At 42.4% G+C, this 27,672-nt stretch overlaps 1 protein-coding gene across 1 annotated transcript in view; it reads right to left on the reverse strand.

The window, feature by feature from the left end:
- Positions 1–27,672, reverse strand: part of LOC147708069 (potassium/sodium hyperpolarization-activated cyclic nucleotide-gated channel 1-like) — a 1,702,968-nt gene that overhangs the window by 756,068 nt on the left and 919,228 nt on the right. Inside the window, exon 6 of the mRNA XM_086925297.1 lies at positions 17,656–17,817. Within this exon, the coding sequence (XP_086781423.1) occupies positions 17,656–17,817 (162 nt within the window). The remainder of the gene's footprint in view (positions 1–17,655; positions 17,818–27,672) is intronic.

Genomic DNA, 27,672 nt, shown 5'->3' on the forward strand with positions numbered 1-27,672 from the left:
GGTCCCAAACATACAACTCAAGTTTGGACAATACAAAATCGTATGTATATTTTGTGGGAAAACAATTACGTATGGTGAGCAAAGCATTAAGCTCATCAACCGTGCTGGTGACAACCACGTGTGCCCCAAAAAACCTTAATTTTTTCCAGTTTTTTTTTGCTCCAGTTGAGCCGTTTACAATTCCCTGTTTTTTGTTTGTCCCCATAAAAATAACAAAAAAATATAAAATTGTTCATAAAAGCCAAAAAAAGTACAAAATGTTCGAAAAAACAATAAAAAAATATAAAACAAAAAGAATAAAAAAAACAGTTCTTTTTAGAACTACCTCCAATTAATAAAAAAATGCTACTTTTTAAAAAAAAATCTGTAATTCTTTTTTCCCCATGGTACGCTCCCCGGTACGCTCCCCGGTGCGCGTACAGGGCGCTCCCCCCGCGCAAATCGTAAAAAATTTTTTTTATATTTTTTTTGCCCTGCGGGACCCTTTTATAGCCCCCACATCAAACCTAGGGGGTTAGGGGGGGTCTACCCTGCCCCCTTTTGGTAATTTCCCCCTTTGATTTTGCCACCTCTTGTGTCTCGATCCTACCGAGACACAAGATGGCGGCCGCTCCGGACTGTTTGGAATGTTGACAGACACCCGAGAGCCAATCAGCTTTCCGCGCGCGAACTTGCGTAGCGCGCTGGTACGCGCCCCGGTGCGCGTACCGGGGCGCGCTTATAGAAATATATATTTTTTTAACCTAAATTACTCAAAATCCACTGGAGCACATATCGTGAGACATAGCAAAGGCACATCGGGCTACCAGTCCCTACAATTTTGCCAAGTTTGGTGGAAATCCATTCAGCCGTTCGAGCTAAAAGTGAGTCCAACCGCCCTATGGAAATGAACATGGAGAAAACACGTTTTGGGACCCCCCTTTTATCTCGGCCCCTGCTTGACAAATCCCCCCCAAACTTTCAGGGAAGGAGCGGAGCGCCGAGAGGCAAATTTGAGGAAAATTTCAGGCAGATCCCTCAACCGGCGCCAAAGTTATTCCCAATAGAATGTTGCGAATTCCCTATACATACAAAATAATCCTAACTATAACTACCTACTGGCGACCCCCAGTAGGTAATATATATATATATATATATATATATATATATATATATATATATATATATATATATATATATATATATATATGTCGCTCGACAATGACACTTTTCCCATGATCTGTTAATAAAGTTACACAGCTTAGAGGCAATAAACAAGGGACTAACCCCTCTGCATATACCACAGCGCCATCTTGGAGTGTGCTTTCTCCCATTAACATTCACATAAATGTTATTCAACCGTAAATCGGTTCGTTTATACACGCAGAGTGTATACAGACATTGAGAATGGAACATACCATACAATCTGGCCGTGGATCGGCTAATGTCCCTCGTGAGTTTATCCACATAGTTATTAACTTTATCACTCACAGCAAAACTGATAATTCATTCTTCTAATTCATTCCTTTACATCAGAATCAACAGTGTTCAGCCAATCTCAAAATTGTCGCAAAAAATTGTTTTCTTCTCAAAAAATGAGTTAATTACTTAATCTAATACATCACATTTATCACTGTATCATAACTCATACAATGAAAAATAAAAAGTTAATATTTCAGATAGCAGAGTCATATTGCAGCATGCCAGACAATATATCGTACAGTTTTCTCTATTCACTTCCCTAAGTGAACTGCCATCTCCTCACCGCTATTCAAACCTCTGGGATATTTGGTCGACAGATCTATAATATATCTCGACTCAAGCCTACGCAGCCGTCTGAGGCGGTCCCCTCCCCTTACATTCTGTGGCACAGAGTCTAATCCGAAGTACTGCAGCTTACTCCTATCCTTCCCATGCAGTTCCGCAAAATGCAGGGCTACCGGATACGCAGAATCTGCCTTATCGATAGCTCGTAAATGTTCGAGTATTCTCATTTTTAATTGGTTGATCGTGTTCCCAATGTAGCGTAAGCCGCATGGGCAGACTAAGACAATCAGAAGATCTATCTCTAGACATACAGAGTGATACTACATTTCTTGAAAAAATACAGTAGGGGGGTCAAAAAGGGCATCTTTAACGACCAGGACAACTTAGGCCCCTGTAACAGCTAACAGAACAAAAAGAAAGTAGCCTGGTCCACATTAATGTTAGTGTGCCATGTTGAGCCTAGAACCTAGAATCCATTAATAACACTGAAGTGATAGCACTGGGCTAGAGAAAATTCCCATCAGCCCACCCATCTGGTGGTGTATCGTCACGTGGGAGATGTATCATGAATCCAGATCTTAATCAAGGCACCCAATATTGATGCAAAGATGGATTCTGTGGATATAATCTTAGACCACAGTGCTTCACTGTGATACTACATTTCGACTTAAATCCAGTTTCACACCTCCTCCTCACATGGTACCTCCAGAAATACTGGCATTCGAAAAAGCGGTTATCACTGAAGTAGAGCAATTGAATGAGCCCATGCCTTTTAAGAATATGACAGGAGCAGAATTTCAAGCAATACAATCCTTGCAGAGCAATAACACCATCATGATTAAGAGTGCAGATAAGGGGGGAGGAATCGTGATTCAGGACCGAACAGATTATGACGCAGAGTGCTGTCGTCTTTTGAACAACCAGACGAATTACGTCCCCCTACATGAAGATCCTTCTGAGAGTTTAGAAATTGAAATTCTGGAATTAGTAACAACTGCTGAACATGATGGCATTATCAGTAAGCATGAGGCTGACTTTTTAACCACCACAGAGGGTAAAATTCCTTATTCTTATACCCTTCCGAAAACTCACAAAGGGGTCCTACCACCTCCGGGCCGACCTATTGTGTCGGGTATTGGTTCTATACTCGAACCGCTTTCAAAATACTGCGATTTCTTTTTCAGACCAATTATAGAATCCACAAGTACCTACATAAAGGACACAAAAAGCCTCCTGGCCATGCTACAAACAATAACCTTACCAGATGATCCATGCCTACTTGTTACGCTTGACATCGAAAGTTTGTATACCTGTATACCACAGGATGCGACTATCGATGTGCTGGCAGAGATGTTACAACAGACAACCTGGGAATATAACACCACCAGAGCATTTGTCGTGGAGATTGCCACTCTAGCCCTAAAACGCAACTTTTTCGAATACAACGGCAAATTGTATTTACAAGCAACGGGGACTTCCATGGGAAGCACGTTCGCGCCCAGTGTGGCGGGGCTGTATGTGTACCATTTTGAGTGTGAGCACATACTGAATGATTCAAACCCTTTTGCGTCAAACATGTTACTATGGCAAAGGTACATAGATGACGTTCTAATGATCTGGAGAGGGGATAGTCCCTCCCTAACATCATTTTTTGATTGGCTTAACGGTCAGAATTGTCATCTCAAGTTCACTCATGATTATGCTGAGGACAAGATTGTGTTCCTAGACGTAACAATCTCACGTATTGGTAATGAGCTGCTGACAAAAACTTATTATAAACCCACGTCAAGGAATAATTTATGACACTACTCCAGCTTCCATCCTCAACCACTCAGGGAGAATCTCCCTTTTGGACAGTATTTGCGACTACAACGCAATTGTAGTGAGTTGAGTGACTTCAAGCAACAAGCTCAAGACCTGACAGGCAAATTACAACGCCGGGGCTATCCGAAACATCTACTGGACAAGAGTTGTAAACGGGCACACAATCAACATAGAGATGCCCTCCTGGAGAACCAACCGAGGGGAACCCCTTCTGAGGTCCCTCTTACATGCGTGACAACATTTAACCCGTTATCGAATGCAGTCACTCGCAGCATAAACAAACATTGGCGAGTACTCACCAGTACGGATCACAAGTGGGAAAAGCCCCTCATGTCATTTAAACGTACAAGAAGTCTCAAGGATGCCCTTGTCCATACCCGCCCCAGACAACATGAACATACCAACACTGAGGGTGTTTTGAATGCATGGGGTTTACCCCCGATAATTGGTCATTACCCATGTGGTGGTTGTGCCGTGTGCCCACTGACTACTGCCTCTAAATTTCTTATTTTAGAAGAAGGAAAGGTGTGGCAACAAAGAAACCACACAAATTGCAATTCGTGCTCCCTTATCTACTTAATCACCTGCCCCTGTGGGCTAAAATATGTCGGAATGACAGCGAGACGAGGAAAATTGAGAATCGGTGAACACTGAAGTAATATCCGATGTCACAAGACCAACACGAAATTAACATCCCACTATTTCCAGCAGAAACACACTCCAGAAGAGTTGAAATGGACTGTAATCGAGCAACTTGCCCAGGGCTCTGAGGCCAGCTTGTTCGAAAAGGAACAAAGATGGATATATCGTCTGGCTAGCCATCTAACGGGTCTCAATGATGATATTCCTTGGGGTACAGTGATGAAAAGATAACAGCTTTCCCCATGGAGTGTTCGTACCTGAATTGCCATAATAAGTGACCCTAAATTAAGAAAGAAAAAAGTATTACTCGTGATTTGGTTCTTGATTAGTTTTATGCTTATGCATTTATTTTGGAGGATTCTTTTTCAGCATTTTGTAGCATGGAGCAGTATTGTTTATCCCAAATAATTGCCCTTCAGGGACTCATGGTATTGATGCACCTCCTAATAAACCGATGATTACATCAGTGATGCTATGTCTGCATATAAACATTATCAATAAAGTTTGGGCTCCACAAAATAAGAAAAAAAGAAAAAAAGACAGAGCATAGGACGATAGGGGCCTTTTTCAGGTTTCTATTTATATCGTACTAATTGCCCTCCAGAATTGCGTTTTTACATTGATGAAGGGGGTTTCTCTGTACAATTCGCTAGGAACTCCTTTGCATTTACATCATACATAATACACGTAAACATCGTGAAGTATAAACATACCGACAACAAAAAGAGAATGCCCCTTTAAGACGCACCTCACGCCTAACATGTGACCGACCCCTGACCTCGCTCTTTAATGGACGCTATGTGTGTGTAGCTTCACCTTTCGGGCGGCGGCAGCGGACACAGTAGGTCACAGGAGGCGAGTCGTTACGAGCGAAGTAAGTGAGGGGCATTTCGCAAAATTTGACAGGGACCCGTTTTTAACTTTGAGACTGACGACCAAACTTCTCCTCTCTCCCCTTTTTTTCACGTAGCATGAAGATAGCCTCCCCCGCTTAAGCCCATAGATGATAGCACTTTAATTCCGTGCTGTGAGTATTGGAAACCTGGGATTTCTCCGTGTGCTGTTGTTTTTATATGGGGGTCTCGACCTTTATGCTCGTGTTTTACATGGGCGGAATAGGGTCTTACTCGTTACAAAACCAATTGAAATGGGGTCATTTAAACATGCACCTTTTTACTAATTCAAGAGACTTAGTTCAAATACTCATCATAGTCAGTTAAAATTGAATTTACATTGACTACTGACTGATTAAATATGATGAGACAGTATGCTTGTTTTGAAAGCTTGTTCAAATAAATAAGCTTCCACGCACTACTTACAAAGAGGGGGTAGTTACCTTCTCAAGTTTACACCTCCCTTATTGAAATAAATCTGGGCGGTTAAGGATATGTCACTGAGTAGTGACTTATTATGCTGGAACCAAATGGGATATAGGTATAAGTGAGTATTGTGTGCATAGTAAGAAATGTTTTTGTAATATGCATTAATGTTGTGTTTTCCATTACAGTTTTTTTGGGCCCCTGGAAATACTAGGGTGCAGCAACCGTATTTTATGGTAATTTTTACAAATACTTATTTTTCACACACATCCACTGGTTGGACGTGCCTTAGCGAGCATGGACCACCAGGGATATTCACGTGACTGGTCCTGAAGAAAGCTGCATGAATTAAAAGAGACAGCTGAAACATGTCGACCTATCTTTGATGGGATATAAGTGGTCAATATTATTACCACTAAAATATCCCACACACTGTTTTTAATAATATTGGTTGACCACCAAATAAAGTAATTTTGGGTACAACTAATATTTTTTAATTCACTATCACCTGCACCTAAACACATACACAAAGTTCAAGTCACAAGAACCTGCTCCGCTGCAAATCAGGCGTTGAAGCACACTGGAGGGACATTCGGTTCCTCCAGTGGGAACCCCGTGATGAAGCATGTCACCACTAGGGTGAGTGAGGGTTCTTCCTAATTAATTATTAATTGTTTCCTTTGTATGTGCATTCACTTGTTTTTCCTTTTTCCTTTTTCTGGTTCCAATATCGTTTTTTCACTGGAGGTGGAAGAATTTCTTGCCCTATGGGTTGTCTGACTCTAATTTTTTGACCACAGCTCTAATAAGTCACCACTTAGTTGTTTCTTATACAGACTAAACAATAGACCGTGTAGGAGTTGCTACAAGTGATGAATTTCTGTATCTTCATGGATTTCCCTGTATCAAATATCTCATAGGAGAGGACCCTTCTGCTAGCTGCACAGGCCTTACATCGGCCGCAGGGATAAAATCCCTTCATTTCCCTCAAGGTATTAGTCTTGGGAGTTGGTTTCTCTAGATGGCTTCTCACCAACATATCCCTTAAAGACCTAGCTCTACTAAAGGTCACCAAGGGGTGCAGTGTTAATTGTCCTTCAGCACACTATCCGTCAGGAGAATGCGCCAATTCTTCCTCAACATTGCTCTCAACTGATTGGCCCCAGAGGAATATGGAGTTACCATCCTGAATTTCCCCTCTTTGGTGAGTTCACTCCTGGGAGATTTTTTACCCAAAATTTCTTTCCTCAGGATTCTTCTCACTTTTTATATATATATATATAAACTAGCTGTACCCTGCCACGCGTTGCTGTGGCTCAGTCTGGTTCAATGGAAGAGAAAAGAGTAAGAGCATGTTTCTAATAAGTTTAATTTCACAATGCTTTTGGGCACACAATATGTTTTTGTGACTATTGACAAGTTGTGAATATATAAACACGCGCTAATGTTAAAAAGTGAACCAACTCCTCCCCCCTCCGTCCACCCACTTCCCGGTCTGCCATCCTGACACCAACTGTCCATCCTAGTATATGTAGACTATTGTTTCTATGTGTCTCTTGTAGTTGTTGCGCAGCAACGAAATCAATAGTGTCTGTTCGGCCTTTCGATTAAAAACACGCGTGTGTTCGAGTCCAACGTTGTGTATATATAAACACACTAATGTTGCAAAGTGAACCAACTCCTCCCCCCTCCCTCCACCCACTTCCCGGTCTGCCATCCTGACATCAACTGTCCATCCTAATATATGTAGACTATTGTCTCTATGTGTCCTTTCTTAATGTTGCAAAGTGAACCAACTCCTCCCCCTCCCTCCACCCACTTCCCGGTCTGCCATCCTGACACCAACTGTCCATCCTAATATATGTAGACTATTGTCTCTATGCATCCCTTGTAGGTTTTGCGCAGCAACCAAATCGATAGGGTCTGTTCGGCCTTTCGATTAAAAATACTCGCGTATTGGACATGTGCATATTATAATCCCAAGTTGTGTATATATCAACACGCGCTTAATCGAATACAACGTTGTGTCAAAATTTCAAATCAATCAGTGAAGAACTTTCGGAGATTTGCGATTTTGAAAAAACAAACATTTACGTTTTTATTTATATATAAATATATATATATAAATATATATATCAAAAGAACACCTCCGCTTTACCGGGGGCCACCGGTCCTGCAGGGTGGGCTCTAGCCAGGAACGGAGATCCTGGAGAAACTGCACTTGCAACCACTCCAAAGAAAAGAGCCCCACAGTGTCTGATGATGCAGATGACTTTATTCGTCACATCCTGTGCAACTTGCTCATGTCCTTACGCGTTTCGACGTTACTTACGTCTTGATCACAGGTGAGCACAATTATTCAGCCTCAGTTGTCACGTGCCTGTTCAGCATACTTCAGGCACCATAATGCTAGGCATGGGCGGAAAATCCGTTCCGCTCGCGGATTTTGCGGATTTTCGGGAAATCCGCAATCCGCGAGATTTGCGAATCTCCCGCAAAATCCGCAAATCCGCGAGCAGCGGATTTTGCTCGCACTGTTCGCGTGAGTTCGCGCCCCGCGAATAAGTGCAAAATTGCAGAAATACGATTTTAGCAAAACTGAAAGTAACTACTTACCAGGTTCAAAAGTTCAGGCTCATCATTAGTAGCCATTTCCTGTAGTGCTTCCTGAGGGGCCCCTCCAGAGTTCAGTTGCCAGTTGAAACTATTATGTGACCCTGCTCTGAACCTCAGAATAGTTACACATATGCCACAAAGGTCCTGAATTACAGCTAAGGGAGACAAGCAGGAGCCAGGCTGGAAGTTAAAATCCATTAATCAGCCCCTAATTCATTATTGTCAGTTGGGGCAGGGCAGGTGTTGTAACTAATTTTGCAACAATGAAAGCACTTAGCAAGTGCAAAAGATCACTAATCAGGGCGCACTAAGGAAGCAGGTGCCAGCTAAACAAATATTCTGTGACACATTAATCAGCCCCAAATTAATTCAGGTCACTTGAGGCAGGGAAGGTGTGCTTTGCTTTGCCGAAAATAATGTACACTGGACAACCAGAGGGTGTGGTGATGAAACAGAGGGTGGCATGGGTGGGCCAGAGGGTGGCATGAGTAGTCAGAGAGTGGCAGTGGTGACAGAGAGTGGCAGTGATGAAGAAGAGTGTCCCAAACAGGCTGGACACGTAGAAACAACAAGTTCGCGAAACTTGCGACCCGACAGGTAAGTTCGCAATTTGCGAAAGTGTACAAAACCCTCGCGAACTGGCAGAAACACGGGCGAACACAAAAAAAAAAAAATCCGCAAATTCGCGGGAATTCGCGGATTTTGCGGATTGCGAATCCGCAAATCCGCAAAATTCGCGAACGCGAGATCCGCAAAATTCGCTCATGCTTACATAATGCATCGCAAAAGTTATTTAGGGACTTGCCGAGTATTGCAGTCTTGAATAATAGCGTTATTGCCAGCTTACTGTCCCAGGTCGGTGCAATTAAAATTCACTTTGCTTAGTTCAAAAAAGTTGCCACAAGATGTAAATTATATGCTGCATCCGCACTGCTTCCGAGAAAGGCGTTGTCCTCTCTCATCTCCCTTTCACCTACGCCTTTTGCCACATTGCTTCGGAAGTCCTTAAGAGCTGGCAAACAGGCGAGGAGCGGTCCATGCCCCTTCATTAAACATCAAAAGAACACCTCCGCTTTACCGGGGGCCACCGGTCCTGCAGGGCGGGCTCTAGCCAGGAACGGAGATCCTGGAGAAACTGCGCTTGCAACCACTCCAAAGAATGAATATATATATATATATATATATATATATATATATATATATTCCAGCAAAATACTCTCCTCGTAAGAAAAGAAATCCGGGCCACTTTCAGTATGCAAAGCGTGTTTTATTTCACAACGGCTTTTCTCGACGCGTTTCGCAGGTGAAACCTGCTTTTTCACGAGAACAAACTGACTGAATGACGTGCACTATATACAATGTCACATGGTATTCACATCATACCAACATCAATAGAAAACAGACTGGACGGTTTACAAACGGGCTGTGTTCAGACTCAATAAGACGTATTACATAAGTGAAATTGTGATCAACATGATGAAATAATCATAAATGGCGTATATTGCAGCGCGTGCACAGATCATAATTGTAAATAAACAACGGGAAAATAATTAGCACTTAGAAACGCGCAGCATGTGACATGTCCAAAAATTGGCTAATAAGCTTACGTAGAGGTAGCTTTTCTCGTATACAGAAACATCGTTGACAGAGTCGATTTCCCAGATGGGGAACACGACATTTCACTTGTATGTTGCAAATTCATTTTGCTAACGGTGTCAGACAAAATAAAGCCCAGGTGGGACGTGAAACAATATAATCCACGGATAGTCACATTCTAGCCCTAGTGGGCACCAGTATATGTGGAAGGCTACCAAAATAAAGTTATAAGATTGCCAAAGGAAATTTCAATCAAGCCCAAGTGGGCATAAGTTCAAGGTTGCCAACGCCGAGCGGTGCGTGTTCCAGTCATACAGTTCTTTCACACGTGAAGGTGCTCATAAAGTGCTGAACATATTCCTTTATACTGTCACCACCAGGTTCTGTAAGCAAAAATAGATCAATCAATTTGTGACTGTAGTGCAAAAATGCAAAGAGATTCAGTAAGTTAAAAAACATTGTTAAAAACGACATCTGATATAACAGCAATCCAATAAAGCTTCACAGGCTAGCCTAAATCTCATTAAGTTCTTCGTGTAGATTATGGCCGCCCGGTTGGGTGGTCCTGTATTTTATTATGAGTCTCGACTCAAGTCTTCTCATTTCCTTAATTCTGTCTCCTCCTCTTTCCCTACTGGGAACAGTTTCCAGTACACAGAAGGAAAGCAAATTAGCATTCCCTTTGTGGTGTACCGCAAAGTGCCTAGCAATGGGGTATTGTTTGTCCCCATGAGTGATTGCCCGCATGTGCTCAAGTACTCTTTTCTTGGCTGGGCGTTTGGTACTGCCAATATAATATAGCTGACAGAGACATTTGAGGGCATAAATCACATGGTCAGTGAGACATATAACATGTTTAGTGATCTTATATTTGTCTGTTTCTTTAGACAACTGGACTTCTTTGAGGTTTTTACTGTTGCGACAGGCTTTACATCTGCCACAAATGTAAAATCCTTGTACTGGATTCCTCTGCTTAGAAATTTCAGGAACAAGTGTTGAGCAGAGGAGATCTTTAAGGGACTTCGGTCTCCTAAAGGTCAACTGTGGGTATTCTGAGAGTTCAGGTGCTAAATCTTTGTCCAGTTTGAGCACATTCCAATATTTATTCAGAGCTTTTCTCACTTCCCTGGATTTAGAATGGTAATCTGTGATGAATCTACTGGTGGTACTGGATTCTAACTCACTTTCTTTCTCCTTAGGTTTAAGTAAACTGGACCGCTCTCTTTTCTTCACTTCAGCCAGGGCTTTAGATATACATTTCTGGTTATAGCCTCTCTGTTTGAAGCGTTCCGCCATAACGAGTGTCTCTTTAGTGTAATCTACCTCATTGGAACAATTACGTTTAGCTCTCAAGAATTCTCCCATAGGGATCGAATTGATGAGATTAGCTGGATGACAGCTATAGGCATGCAGCAGGCTGTTTCCCGCCGTGTCCTTTCTAAATAACGTAGTGGTCAAAACGTTGTTCCTATTTTCAACTTTAACATCTAAGAAGTCTATAGATTTGGGGCTGATGTGGCTGGTGAAGGAAAGGTTAAAGTCGTTGTTGTTAAGGGTTTCAACAAAATCTGTTGCCTCTTGTTGGCTCCCACTCCATAGGACTAAGAAAAGGCTACTAGAGAGAGGTTAGAAAGAAAAAAACCTGAATAGTGCATTACATAAAGCTAACCAAATTGATAGAGGTACCCTCCTACAAAAGAAACAAACCGAAGATCATGGAGTGGGACAGCCCCAAGGCAGTACAGGCCAGAGAGGTAGTATGGAGAGAACATGCAGGTTCATTTCTACTTACAGTAGACAATCTCAGGTCATCAAAAAGATTTTGAGCAAGGAATGGCCGATAGTTATGACCAACACTGTATTAAATACAGTGTATCCACATAAACCCAACTTTACATTTCGTAAAGCCTACCCGATGAGGTCAGATCTGGTGAAAACCAGTCCAGAGATGTATGTAAAGGGCAACTGGCTCTCCTCTAGAAATGGGTTTTTCAAGTGCAGCTCCTGCCGAGCCTGTAAATTTGGCACTAACATCTCGTCATACACAACTGCATTTTCAGATTTCCCTATAAAAATCAAGGGACACTACACGTGCAAGACTGAATTTGCCGTGTACGTGCTGCAATGCAGTTGTGGGCTCAAGTATGTTGGCAGCACGAAATTACCAGTGCAAGCGAGAATATTGCAACATTGGCGAGCCACGGTCAACTCTGACCCTACATATCCAGTGGCTAGGCATGTAAAAACAGAACATGGTAACAACTTGAATGTGTTGCAATATTATGTTATTGACAGCGTTACTATGAGTAAGAGGGGTGGAGATCGAGAAAAACAGTTACGTCGACTAGAGACCAAATACATAGTAGAGCTGGAAACGAAAAGCCCACGTGGTCTAAATATTTGTGAAGATCTGTACCACTATTTATAACATTTTGGACCTATTTGATTAGATTTTGATTTGATACAGCGACTGCTGCTTAACTCAAGAGTCCGTCTCTCTTGTCTTCCTTGGCGTGGATACATAGCACGTAGAGAGTGGTTATCGGATCTATATATATATATTTACACCTTTTTACACCTCTCTGCAACGCAGCTCCCTGGCGCATCCTGGAGAATTGGAGATACCTGTTGGGCTATTTGGCCCTCAGGGACCCTCAGTATTGAAAGAGAATTAATTCCCCAACTTAAAACGCGCCACAGGCGTGTTTGCACAGTGGTGAATGAAGGGGGCGTGGCCTGAAGTGACATGTCTGCAAACACGCCCTGTGGCGTGCTTTAAGTTAGGGAATTAATTCCTCCTCAATCCTGTGTGTCCCTGGGGGCCAACTAGCCCACCAGATACCTCCAGTATGCACCAGGGGGCTGCGTTGCAGAGAGATGTTCAGAGGTCATGCCCCTTTTTACAACACTCTGCAACGCAGCTCCGTGGTGCTTACTGGAGGTACCTGGTGGGCTAGTTGGCCCCCAGGGACCCTCAGGATTGACAACAAAATAATTCCCCAACTTAAACTACGCCACCGGGTGTGTTTGCACACATGTGGACTCAGGCCCCGCGTCCAGTGGTGCATTTTAAGTTGGGGGATTAACTCCCCTTGAATACTGAGGGTCCCTGGGGTAAAACTAGCCCACCAGCTACCTCCAGTAAGTGCCACAGAGCTGCATTGCAGAGAGGTGTAAAAAGGGGTGTGGCCTCATAACACCTCTCTGCAAAACAGCCCCCTGGCGCATACTGGAGGTTCCTGGTGGGCTAGTTGGCCCCCAAGGACCTCCAGTATTAAAGGGAAATGTGTTGCCCCTCTGCAAACGCGCCCCCTGATGCTGGTAGGGGGCGTGGCCGCCGCCACAATGCCGGTCTTTTTATTTTTTTTTATTTTAAAAAGGTGGGTTGTGTGGCCCCCCTTCTTTTCCTAATATTTTGGCCCTGGGGATCCCATCCCCCAGGGCCTGTCCTCTATACTTTTTATTAAAAGTTCTGGAAGGGGTCCGCGAGGCCCCCCTCCGGAGGCCATAATCGGCCCCAGGGACCCCATCCCCCGGGGTCGGCTTTTTTTAATTTTAATTTTTTAAAAATACATTTTGGGGAGGGGGCGCGTGGCCCCCCTCCCGGGCCATTTCTAGCCCCGGGGACCCCATCCTCCTGGGCTGGCCCTCTTAGCTGGGGACCGTGGGGGGTCCCCAATCTCCCCACGGTCCCAGCATCGCTCCCTGCATCCTGCTGGAGCCGGCATTGCTTTTCCACACGGGGAGCAGCAAACATGCTGCTCCCCATGTGGAAAAGCAATTTGCCTTGCTATTTGGAAGAGAGAGTAGGTTTCCTGCTCTCTCTTCCAAATAGCAAAGCAGTTTGCTATGGCAGGGCAGGAGCCGCAAGGCTCCCGCCCTGCCATAGCAAACTACAGTGTCCCGGGGTGGGCACCCCGGGATACTGCAGGAGCCGGCCCTAGGGGGTGGCGGTCCCCAGGGCCATCACAAGGCTCCAGGAGGGGGCCACACAGCCCCCCTCCCATCATCTGCAAAGCGCTGGGGGGGTGGTGGTCCCCGGGGCTGGAGGGTCCATCAAGGACCCCCCAATTTAAATATTTAGTGCCCCAGGGAGGTGGCGGTACCCGGGGCGTGTGGGGGGGCTTGAGCCCCCCACAGAGGGTACAAATATTTTTTTTTAAAGCCCCGGGGGTGGCGGTCCCCGGGGCTGCGGGGGGGCAGTGTACCCCCTGCAAATAAAAGTGAAGTCAAGCCCCAGGAGGTGGTGGTCCCCTGGACTGCGGGGGGGCCCTTGTGCCCCCCCTACAATTATTCAAACTTTGCCCCGGGGGTGGCGGTCCCCGGGGCAGTGTGGGGGGGATTGGGCCCCCCCACACTCGTTTTTCAAAATGCCCCCGGGATTTGGTCTCCCCGGGGGCTAATTAGCTTTGAAGCGCAGGAGCCGGCGCTTCGTTTTTTTTTTCATCGGCTGGACCCACGCATCCTGTGCGGATTTTGCCGATTTTTAAACATATATATATATTTTTTGGCCTTGGGGGTCCTTGTGGGACCCACTGAGCAGGCATAGGGGGTCAGGGTGTTTCTACCCTGCCCCCTTTTTGCGTTTTGAGCGTTTGTTTCTAAGGTTTCTTGTGCCTCAGGTCTACTGAGGCACAAGATGGCTGCCAACACTTCCTGATTTGGAGTGTTGACAGCCAATTAGCATACAGCTTATGCACGGCAGGGTGCGCTTAGGATACGAGGATACTGCTTAGCCATAGATATATAAATGCTTTTAACTGTCATTTTCTCAGGAACTATTGACAGATTTACACCATTTAAGCAAAAGGCACGAGTCTGAGGACTATCTCTTTGCCAAATTTGGTGTAATACCTTTCTGCAGTTCAAGCTGTAGCTGCGTCAAAAGGTCCCTATGGAAAATTGTATTGGGAAAACACGTTTTGGAACCCCCCTTTTTTCTCGGCCCGCTTGACGAGCCACCCCGAGACTTTCAGGATAGGAGCGGACCGGAGCTGATAATTACTTTTGAACATTTTCTCAAGATTCGTCAACAGGCGCCAAAGTTATTCCAAATAGAATGTTGTGGATTTCCTATGGAAAATAGGTACTAACTGTATCTACCTACTGGCGACCAGTAGGTAATACACACACACACACCAAAATGTTGGTATTTTAAGGAGCTGTTAACCAACTGAGAAGACCGGTAGGCTGTGTAAACAGATCTGAGAAGAGGATGTTGTCTCTTTTACTATTTTTAACCCCTTTAAAAATACTTTATGCCTCAAATTACTAAAAACCCAGACCTCTCCTGATATTTTTGACTCTCTGGTTTCATGTCTGCATTAACATCGAAATGCGCATTTACTTCACTCTGCTCTTCAGGAAAGGCTGACATTCAAAAGTACCTACTACAACAAAATGGTGTTCCAGAGTGCCTCATTTTTTGTACAAAATGTTAGCGATCTAGTTGTTCATTAGAACTCTTTGGTGATTACTGGGAAGTTAACTGATCAACTACTGCTGTTGTTGGAAGTACATTTTACTGAAATCGATGGGGAAAATACAATGAGAACTCATAGACAATTTTTTGTCATTTTAGCTTTCTAGAGCACTAGTCATATTTTCTATGACAAAAGTACTCTTGTTTTGTTCATTTCCAAAGGAAATGTTTTAGGTTTTACAGCTTTGATTCAAATTGGATGGCTTTCATAAATACAGAATATTAGCACTATGGTTGTTCATTATTACACTGTTGGAAGCTGTAGTAGAAAACTGGGTAGTTAACTGACAGACTGGTGCTGGTGTTGAAAGTAAATGTTTCGGTCTGCATGCCAGAATGTTTTACTGACATTGGTAATTTTTATTTCAATCTACACAATGATACATATATATCCCGAGACAACGTCCCCATCAAGAAATACGTGGTGAGGCAGGCAATGCAACCAAGGCCTAGAGCTACTGATTGAGAGCTCACAGGTGGGGTGGCATGTAACCAGCAGGACAAAATGGCAAACAAGAAAAACCCAGATTAGTCCCACAGATAGGCAGAAACACCACAATGGTCCTTAGCGATTGGACCCATTAAAGTACATATGGCTGAAGTGGTGCCGCAGTTCCAAAACACCATAAAGTCAGATGTCGTATGAAGTTAGGAACGCTCAGCCAATCAGAGCACAGCACACACAGTACACACAGCAATCATGCGCTCCCCAAACCGGACATCTGGACATTTCACCTACTGGCCCTCATTGTGTCCATGCAAGGTCAACACCCACCTTCATTCACTATCGGTTGGACTGACTTACACTCCTTAACTAGGCCTGGATTCCTTTAGCTAAAATAAGATCTAAATTGGTTTATGATGGTCCAAAGACTGTAAACAAAGACACTGAGAACAAATGGATGTTGAGTCAGTCCCCTTTCTGTGGATGTTTCCCAGCCCAAGCATTTAATTAAACCAACAGGTTTTTTACAAGTACCTTGTCATTTGTTTTATCAAGGCAAATTAATATTCCAGCAACAACATGGATGGGAAAGATATTTGAGAACACATAACAAATGCATCCTCATTTTAGCTACGCTTCTTGTGTTCATTTTCAAAGGAAATGCTTTATATTTTAACAGGTTTGATTCCATCAAGATGATTTAATGTGTGCCACAGTTGTATAATGAAAACAGAATGTTAGAGCTCTAGTTATTCATTAGAATATGATGGGAAGCTGCAGCAGAACATTGGGTAAGAAATTGACAGTCTGTTCTTGCTGTTGGAAGTACATTTTACTAAGAATATCAGACGTTATGCTCACATGGCTGAGAAAAGAAAATTAGTGTGAACTTATGGAAAATGTGCTCTCATTTCAGCCTCTGAGGCACCTTATGCAACCTCTATGAGAAAATCATGAGAGAAAACAGTTTTCTTTTCTTTCGAACATGATGAGGCCATGCTATTTTCAGTGTTTATTTTCTTGGATTTGATTGGTGTTTCCTTAGCGTTTCCAAACTGTTTGCAATCAGTTCTTATCGGTGTTTATTCAACTGGCTAACCCCCTAAACAGACAACAACTGGGTTTTTAAATCGTTAATAAAACATGTTGTGTTTGCAATGATTGTTAGAAAACACATATTTAATTTAAAGTTGACATAATGCATGGCGGTGGTGATACACCCATGATCCGACCCCGCCCGCCATCCAATTCCCCCCGCCATACTATGGTGGGGGGGACCGCGGCGGACGGAAAGACCGTCCGCCTCTTTTCTGCCCGGTCAACGAGTTGACCGGTCGGAAAAGAGTTTCATATGGTGGCGGTGTCTGTTAGACACCGCCATCCATATTACTATGCAGGCGGGGACATGCATTTTGAAAGGCATGCGGTGTTCTGACATTGGGGGCCCACAAGGGCCCCCAGGGACTCGGGGTGGGGGGTGCACATGGGGGATACCTATGGTACCCTCCAGCAGTTCCATGCACAACATGGCAGCCACTACACGGTGCCTGCCATGTTGTGCATGGAAGTGCACAACATGCCTTCCTGGCATTATGGTGGGCGGTGCTGAGTGTACCGCCCGGCCCAATGCCAGGAATGCAGGATGCGCCCACCACTGTGGCGGGTGCATCCTAATTGCTCCCACGGGACCACCGCCCTTATGGCGGGCAGTCCCGTTTCCCGATAGGGTGTCCGCCTGCCATGCTAATGAGCCCCTTAGTGTCTTTCCATTGGCAGTGTGTCCAATGGATTTTGTTAGACTGGCACAGACATTTTGTGACATGTTTATTCCTATAATTTTGTCTACATTAATTTCCTTTAAATGCTCTTCAGCTAAACCCAGACAAAAATCCAAATGAAATCCTTAGAAATTTCAATCACTTAATAGGACTGTTTGCTCCATTTTTCAAAAAGTAACAACGTAGAAATTATTCTTTGAAACTTACCAAAGCTTCCATATCACGTACCCAGCAGTCTTCTGGAAAATGTGCGAGTCTTTGAATGAGAAACTGACAGCAGGAAGACCAGTGCCAGGTTAATATCATCATCAAACATGAGTAAATCAGTTGCATGTAACTAGTCAATCCCAATTTACTGAAGTCATGCACCTTTAAAGAAAGAGAAATAGATGTATTTCTTTACAAGTGTTACCACAAAATAAATAATTTCATAGATCCCAAATGCCCGTTTTCACATACAGGTATACATTAATTTAAAAAGCATGATTTCAAACTACCCTCCCTGCCCTTACTGAGCTAACCCACCATTGATAATGGCCCGCCAACAACCACAGCCCTCGTTAATGCTTCACAGGGGTTAGTTGTGTTTATTTCTCAGACTCTGCTGAGTTGAGCCTTGCGATTTATGCGTGCAAAATATTTAAAACAAACAGAACTCTGTAGGAATACCTATGACCAAGTTAACCGTCCAGAAAGGCATTCATGTGCTTATAAATGTTTTTGGTATGTGCATATGTAATGCTTTATTAAGATTGTGCATCAATGAATGCATTCCATGCAAATACATATGTCCGCCTCGTTTTATTAAAAACTCAATAAACATATTTGAAAAAATATTAATAAATATTCTCTTTTTTTTATATAAGTTTTTTATTACAAGCCGTAGGTAAAGACAATACAATGGTACATTAAATTTCTTCATAATTAGACACACATTAGCCAAAAATTTATAAAATCCAAGAGACAACCCTAGACAATAGAATACCACAGTAAAAATAATATATAATTTAAGATTATCCAATCAATAAACAACTGGTGATAAAAGGGCAACATCAAGAATAATATTGCTATTATTATATTGAACATAGAGTGTAAATACAAAGAGTAGAGCGACCAACGCTTGAAGGTGTTATTATGTGCAACATGTAGCCTTAATAAAGTGACTAATGCATTAAAGTGCCAATATATAATTACACGAAATATTTGTGCTAATGCAAAAATAGAAAAACCGGCACTTGACAGTATTAGTGCTATTGTGTGGGAAAAAAAAAAAAAGAATTTCTTCTCTTTTTCTTTTCTCTTTTCTCTTCTCAGCCTGTATAAAGTGACTAGTGCAATAAAGTACTGATATATAGAAACAGAACTGATAACATGATAAAAGTACTTAGCAATTCGATATAGCATAGCATACGAATACTTATATTTCCTCAGATATAAATGTAATGCCGTCTTTCAATTAGCTAGGATATAACAATCACCTTCCTTTTAATAGTTCAAGCTGGTCAAGATATTTCCAATTCCTTTCGAATCTTTCAGTTGCACCCACTCTACCTGCATAGGCTCTCTCAAAATTATAAGTTCTCTTCATTTTATTAACCCACTTAACATGGCAAGGACACACCGTGGATTTCCAATTTTGCAGAATCAGAGACCTTGCTACGGCAGAGGAAATAAAGATAAACACTTCTTCTGATTCATTGAACTTGTTCCTGTCTTTACTAATGCCAAAAAGGGCAACTTCCACTTCTGGAGAAAGAATTTTCCCTATTGCCATCTCCAGATCTGTGAAAATCTCCCTCCAGAAGGGTTCTAACTTTGGGCATGAGAAGAAAATATGATGCCAGCCACCCTGTCCCCTAGTTTTGCATCTAAAACATTTATTTTCGTATTCAGGGAACATTCTTTGAAGAGCTTCCGGGGTATAATATGCCAACCAACGACAAAGAAAAGACATCCTCTTATAATTGGCTGCTCGGAGTGCCCTATTCCCTAAGCAGCTTATTGTCTCCCAATCTTTGTCAGACACCACACACTGTGTTGTGAGACTTATTTTCTCCAGATGGTTGCCTATTATATTGGTTGAACCCGGAAGAGGTAACTTTTTATACCAAAATCCAATACCCTTATGTTTCTCCCCATATAGCGCTGTTAACAAAGCATTAGGTGTTCTATCAAGATTTCCTATAACTTTTTTTTATAAAATAACTCAGTTGTAAATATTGAAAAAACATGAGCCGATTTGGATGCCTTCTGTCTCTGACCATTTGCCAGCTGATTAACGTATTTTGCGTGAGGAGATGCCTTATTTCACAAAATCCGGCCAATTCCCATTCTGACAAATGGTTTGAAGAGATCTTAAGACCCATTTTAGTACATTCCGAAAGTTTCAAATAGATGGATCCATCTGGGCCATGTTTTTTAAATAAAAGCTGTAATCTTGATGAATACCCCACCAGTGTCTTATATCGTGTTCTCTTTGGAAGTTTTGCCGTTTTTAAGAAAATAGAAATTTGAGAACCTGATTCCTCAAGCATTCTATTAAAAGAAAAACTGTCTCTTGTCTGTCTAGCCTTTAATAATCCTGCCATTATATCAAAAAAAGCTGCCTCGTAGTATGTATAAAAATGGGGAAGAGCAAGTCCACCTTGGTTAACTGGAAGTTGAATTACCGCAAGTTTGACTCTATTGGCCTTTTTATTCCAAATAAATCTTCTTATCATGGAATCTAGTTCATTAAAAAAGGCCAAATTAACTTTAATTGGGATATTACTAAACAAAAATAAAAGCAGAGGTAATATGTTCATCTTTATCAATGCCACTCTGCCAATCAATGATAGGGGCAGTATATCCCAATGTTCTAAAAGGCTCTTGATTTTATTCATAGTTCTTATGTAATTCAATTGAAAAAGTTCTTGATAGTCTCTGGTCACGTAAATCCCAAGATATCTTATTGGGTCCCTTTTTTCAGCTTGAGACTGTAAATCTGACGGAAGGAAGTCTAAATCAGTATTCAGAATAAGAACCTCAGTTTTCTTTTTGTTGATTTTGTAACCCCCTACCTTCTCATATTTCTGTAACTCTTTCATAAGATTTTCTATATTTTCTTTATCGGGAGCCATATAAAGAATAATGTCGTCTGCGAATAATATTAACTTCGACATTCCGGCAATTGGGGCAGATATTGCGTTATTATTTCTTATTTTAATTACCAGGGGTTCGATAAAAAAGGTAAAAAGCAGGGGAGATAAAGGGCAACCTTGCCTTGTGCCTCGTTTTATTCTAATCTTCCCTGCTTGCTTTGCGTTTATTATCACCTGGGCAGATGCCCCCTCATAAATGTTTTGTAGCATATTAATAATAGGGGCGGGAAATCCAAAATAGCCCAAGGAAAAAAATAACGTTGACCAGTTAACTAAATCAAATGCTTTTTCCGCATCGATCATAAGAATGCATGCAGAAATAGAATTAAGATTAAAATAATCTAGTGCCTGCAATAAATATTCTGTATTAGCAGCCATATAGCGTCCAGCTATGAAACCTGTTTGATCTTGATGTATCACCTCCTGGGCGGCCAATACGAATCTTTGAGCCCAAATTTTCATAAAGACCTTATAGTCAGAGTTTAAAAGACTAATTGGTCTATAGGAATTTACGTCCTCCGGGTTCTTGCCTTTCTTAACAAAACTAATAATTGTGGACTCTTTAAACTCTGAGGGGACCCTACCACCTCGTCTCATATAATTAAATAAATGTTTCAAAGGATCCTCCAGTTCCTTCAGAAAAACCTTATAAAATTCAATTGGGAATCCATCAATCCCTGAAGCCTTTGCTCCCGCTCTGGCTTTTATACTATTTTGAATTTCCAAATAACTTATATTGCCGCCTATTTGATTAGATCTAGATTTAGAAATGTTGGGGATGTTTAAGTTGTCGAAATATTCCCTGATTAAATTTTCTTCAATTTGGATATCAGTGGAGTATATTCTCTCATAATGATCAAGGAATATTTTCGCGATTTCCTCACTTCTAGTATCTATCCTGCCTGATGGATCTTGAATTTTTAAGATGATGGAAGATTCTTGTTTTTTCCTAATCGAATTTGCCAACAGCTTGCCCATGAGTTGACTATCTTCATATAGCTTTTGTTGGAAAGCTTTTGAGCTATTTATCTCTTCCAAAATGAAGAAGTCCCTAAGTAATACTTTAGCTTGTTCCCAGTTGTTTGGTTTTTGATTAGGTTTCAAGGCATACTCATTTTCTGCGGCATCCTGGAGGGCAGATATTTTTCTTTTTCGTTCGTTTGCTTTGTTAGAAGAAAAGGCTATAATTTGCCCCCGAGCTGCTGCTTTGAATGCCCCCCATACTGCGAAGGGCTCTGCTGAGTCCTTATTTACTAGAAAAAATTCCCTTATCCATTCTTTAAAACCCTCAACCCATATTGTATTCTGTAGAAGGGTGCGATCCAGCTGCCACCTAGGTCGCACCCTTACCGTGCCCTCCAATATTAATTCAACCTCGATCCTCCCATGATCTGAGAATGGATTGCAGCCTATCAATGCGTTGGAAATTTGGAGCGATCTTGAGGATAAAAAGAAATCTATTCTAGAGGCTGTGTGAAACCTATTGGAATAGCACGTGTAAGATTCTAGGTTGGGATTTAGGGAGCGCCATGAGTCCCGCAATTGATATTCTGACATAAAAGCCTCTAATACCCCTTCTGTTTTTGGTTTTAGTTGTTTCTTATTCTTATTAGAGGTGTCCTTTTTTAAATCCTGTATGTAATAAAATCACCTCCTACTATAATTTGTCCAGCAGTACTCCTTAGAATTTCACTAATTTCAGTCAGGGCCGAGGTGTCATCAAAAATTGGGCCATAATAGTTAACAAAATTGTATACCTTTCCCAACAATTTCACTGCCACCCAAAGCCATCTCCCTTTAGAGTCCCTTTGCATTTGAAGAATCTCCCAGGGTAAATTTCTTGAGAAATAAATAGCTACCCCCCTCTGGGCAACACCAGCAGAGGAAAAGAACCCATGGGAGAAATATCTAGGAAAAAACAACTTTGGGGAGTTTGATTTTAAGTGCGTCTCCTGGAGGAAAACTACGTGAGGTTTAATAGCGATTGCCCATTTCAAAAGTGCTCCATATTTCAGTTTATTTAACAGTCCATTCGCGTTAATGGACAGGATATTACATAAGTCAATTGTCATTGTTATGGCTATGAAATTCTAAACTCCTTCTGTACCAACCAAAGAAATTGAAAAAAATAGCAACCCTACTGTACTTGTATTTTTTACTGCTTTCCCCCCCACCCTAACCACCCCCAGGGATGCGGGAATCCCCCTTCCAGACCACGCTGCCCCCATCCCTCCCTCAGCTTCTTCTTCGGGTGTCTTCTTCTTACACCCTGGAGTGACTCAATAACCCCGTGCGCCCACCTCTGTTATTCCTTTTTTTCTTTTTCCTCTCTTTTTTTCCTGTTTTTAATTCATTTGTCTTTTTGTCTTTTTTCTCCCATTTTTCCTTTTTTCCCCCCTTTTTCTTTTCAAACCTAGTGTGTCAATTTCAAGATATAAATCAGATTCCTTCTCTAATTTTTTAAGCCCTTGCAGAAATCTCGTTGAGAAGAGTTTGAGCCTCCTCTAAGTCAGTAAACAGGAAGAATTTTCCTTTTACAAGAACCTTTAACTTTGATTGTTGTGCAATCGAAGCCTGGGCGCCATTAGCTTTAAATAATTGCAACAATTTTACAAATTCTTTTCTTCTTCTGGCCGCTGCTGCTGTCATGTCCATAAATATTCTACATTTTGCCGTCTCAGAAACATTGAATTGGCGTTGTTGATATGCCCTAGAGAGGATTCGTTCTTTTATCCTGAAGTCCGCAAAATTCAGTAAGATTGTTCTTGGAAATGGAGAGTTCGCAAAACGCTGTGCTGGTACTCTATGGGCCCTTGTGATCGTCAAATCCCCTTCGAACTCTGGAAGAACTACCTTTTGGATAAAGGAGTTAGCCCATTGTACTGTGTCGGAGCCTTCTGTCCCTTCAGGGACTCCCACAATTCTCAGATTTGACCTGCGAGAGTGGTTTTCCAACTCCTCAAGTTTGTTTTCCATGGTAATCCTCCTCTTAGTGGCCTCTCTAGTTGCTCCTGATACCAGTCCCATTTGATCTTCCAGAGCTGAGATCCTGGATTCCGCTTCCACTACTCGATTAGGGAGTGATACCGTTAACTCCTCGAGCTTGTCCATTCTAGCTTGTAGGGCAGCTATCTCCACTTGTTGATTGTTTTTAATTTCGCTGATCTCATCGAGAATTAAATTGAGCATTTCGCGAATATCTAGCTGATATCTCTCTTCAGATCTCTTTTCAGAGCCGGAAGGGGTAGCATCAAATCCTGCTGTTCCTGTCATTTCTTCAGGACCGGGAGTTGTATCTTGGGTAAATTCTCCCTCATTTACTGTCGCATCAGCTAAGGGAAGCATGATTTGAGGTAAAATTTCACTCATTCCAGGATCCGTAGCAGATATTCTCAGGGGTGATGCCACCGAGGTAGTGGTGACTTGAGGAGAGGGGAGGGTTTTTGGAGTTGTTTTTTTTGCAAAAAGTGGAAAATCTTTCACCTCCTTCCCTCCAGCACCACACCCCCCAACACCGTTCTTTCTCTTCTCTTCTGCCGTGAGCACTGCTAGGGCAGGAACCAATGAAGTTTTAGGGGTTAGCACTTGTACATTAACCTCAGACTGGGGCAGAGAGTCTATGATATTAATGCCATCTATATTACCCCCCTCAGCTACTGCCTTACGCTGATCATCTTGTAGAGAAGCCGGGGGGGGGGGAGCGATTTATCCTCAGATGACTCAGGTGTGGAATCTTCCAATGCAGAGTTCTCAACCCTATTCCCATCTTTATTTCTGTCTTTGGCAGCCTTGCGCTCAGCTTTCCTAGCTAAGACGAGGCGTGTTTTAGCTTTCTGTCGTGAAGCTGCTTCCACTCTGCTGAGCTTGACTGTGTCGTCACCCTCCTTCTGTGGTTTACCCATTTAAATTCTCAAAAAGGTTTTTTTTCTTTTCTTTTTCCCTTTATTTCCCCCTTTTTACCTTCTTTTATAAGTCCCGGATCAAAAAAAAAAAAAACAATCACTCCAGCTGAGCCTTATTTATTTGAAGAAACGATTTACTGGCAGCAAGAACAGTTAAATAGGTAACCACCAGCTGAGTATCCGCACTGCACTGCACTGCCAACTTACAGAACCTCCTGGTTCTACACACCGTCCTTTCCCTTTTTTAGTCCAGCCTGTTTCAGCTATCTGACCACCTCCCTGGCCTCCCTGACCAGCTGGTGTAAATATTCTCGAGTTAGAAATTGAATGGGCACTTTCGGTGCAAATATCCCTATCACAAATGTAATATGCACTGCTGCAGGAGGATGGAACAAGTCAGCATCTTTTTATCCAACTGTGTGGATAAACCAGCCAATAACTGCTTTGTGCTCTAAAAGGTATACAAGCTATTTACCTGTGAATAGATTTCTGTAGTATTCTGTGCAAGGTACCTGTGTCACACGCTTTGAACGAACTGTTCTTGTGTAAGCCTGTGTCGTCATAATTTGTTACAAATGTACTATTTGGCAGTTGGTTTCCTGCAGTTTGTTCATTAGTGTATCTCCACTGCTGGGGTCTGCTGTAAGAATTAAACTTGCTGTCTTACAACTGCAGTGCGTGCTCTTCACTTCCCTTTGGAGATGACTGCAGACCCCAAACGGATCTAGCACATCCCGTGAGGTGACTGTTTTTCCAGAGGATTTCTTCCTGATTAGTAGAGAGAGATAAAATAGAACTGTTGTGTCGTAGTAAGGAGTGCCAGTAGTCTTGGTTAGTTTACAGATGATAAGTTTATTGATTTTAGATGTTCAGATAAGTTTTCCAGTAAAGATATAATCAAGACCCCACCAGGAGCAGCCTCTCTGCTGCTCAGCCCAGGATGCAACTGACAGTACTAGTCACAGCACGCCAAACATTCCAATGACATCACATTCACACTAACATTCTACTCTCACTGGCTGAACAGCAGAGGCAGAGAAATAGGGAAGATGTAAGGTAGAAACATTAGATATAACAAGAACCTTGGAGTAATCTACTCCTGACAGGCAGTGGATAGCTCAAGTTCCGTGTTCTCCACCTTTTGCTGTTTGCTGTGCCTCTCTCCCTCGTCTGGCGTTAGGCCGCCTTCCGGAGTGACCCCCGTCATCTGCATTCAGTCAGACCTCCCAGGATATAGCGGCATGGATTAGCAAATTTAGCGGCACCAATAAGGAAATTTTGCGACATTTTTGCAGCACTTTATTTTACTCCTAATCATTCATTTTCAGCCTGAAATCAATGGAAACTGTTTAAGAAGAGTATTCCACTTTTAAATATATTTAAAGTGTCTGCAGCTCTACGGAAGCACTCTTCCAGTCCTAACCTCGTGGGAGGGAGCTGCATTTCTCCCTGGGATGTTCTAGTGTCTATGTATGCACCTCTGCCGGAGGACCTCTGCCTTCCAGATCCGTGAGACAGGATACCTCTTCCTCAGGCACCCTAGGGCATAGGATTGTAGTGGCTGATACAAATAAGTGAGACAGACTGCATAGGGAGGTCACCTCCTGCTTACCTGGTCCAGTCCTCATAGGGTGACCTGAGCAAACATAGCCTGGCCTCGAAAGGGACTCTTGTCCTGAAGATTTTTGGAGAGGACGCTTCAACTTAAAGGCCTACTATATAGACCCCAGCTTAAAAGGTTTGAGAATGTTTTACTCTTCCAATGCTTTTTGCACCATGTCATCAAGTTCATTAACAAATAATTTTGATCCTCTAAAATGTAATTTTTTTAAGTAGATCTCTCTGAGTGGAGTCTAGTTTCCATGACCTTATCCAAAGCAGTCTAGGACCAGCCATTGAAGGCCCAACCAACGCTGCGGCTGTCCACAAGCTTTTATTTTCTTGTTTCCCTTTTGATCTTCTATTCTTTTTTCCCCTGCTTCCATAAAATATTACTTCTATGCGTGGTGCCAAGATCCTGTGGTGCAGGAAATATATGTTGAAGATATTTTTATAAAGATTTTAGATGGTGTTTGCAATTCCATTTAAGTGCAGCACCCCAACCAGACATGCACTTCACCTTAAATGATGCTAACAGTGACCACAAGCACATGTTTGTGCATACATAACTGAGACCGGCTCTTGAGAAAGGGATACCATGAAATGATGGATGTAAAGCAGCACTTTCTGGAAGGAAGAAGTCATGTGAAGGAAAAGAAACAGCTTTCTGTGCCACCAATGCATATCACGACTTACCCTCGTGGTGACCACTCAGGGTTCAGAGGTTTCGCTCACCTGGTTGTTGGTGGGAAGTGAGAGTTGTCCGGCCACAACCACAAAGTTGATAGGTGTTCCGAATGCTGAAATCCCATGTTAGTTGGTTTCCCAGAGAGGCAGTGGCATGCATGCAAAATGTGATTGCTGTTTCTTTTGCGATAGAGCATGGTGGCATCATAAATGCTGAACCCCACCCATCATCACTTGTTTTCCCAAGATGGCAATGGCATTGATGCAAGGTGCAAGCAACTGTCTGTTTGTTCTGGAAGACTGCATTTGCAGCAACTTGGAACATCCTCATTCTATAAAAATGCATCAAAAAACCCTTCACAGCGATCTCAGAGGAAGAGATTGGGACTGTGTGCAGTAAAAAAGAAGTATATACTGTCCATCCTGGGTGTAATCCTATAGGGAAATAGTATACAGTTATAAAAATCAAAATAGTCAAACATAGTGGAATGTGATTGTGAATGTACTGCACTGACCTGGAAAAGTGTACAGTTCTGCTTTACTGCATGGCATAAAATACAAATCTATTCCCCTTCTATCAAATAAGGGATTGGTTGAATACACTGAAGTATTGACTTATTGAGATTTTTTTTTTAAAAGGAGCATTCCCTGCTTTGTAGTGCAGGCAGAACATTTTAACAAAGAGGCATACACTCTGCCATTTTACAAAATATGTGTGATGTAATGAAAAAACATACTGAACATAGGAACACTCTGATCTGAAATGTAATTTTACAGGCCCTCTCGAAAGCAGTTGCCCATTTATGGATGTCATCCAGGAGGATCAAAGGGGGCATCCTATTGGTCCTCTCTGTTCTCCTCTGGGAGGTCTGAATTGTCAAGCTTTCAATCTCCTA

Source organism: Lissotriton vulgaris, chromosome 6 (assembly GCF_964263255.1).
Source record: "Lissotriton vulgaris chromosome 6, aLisVul1.2, whole genome shotgun sequence".
Taxonomy (NCBI): Eukaryota; Metazoa; Chordata; class Amphibia; order Caudata; family Salamandridae; genus Lissotriton; species Lissotriton vulgaris.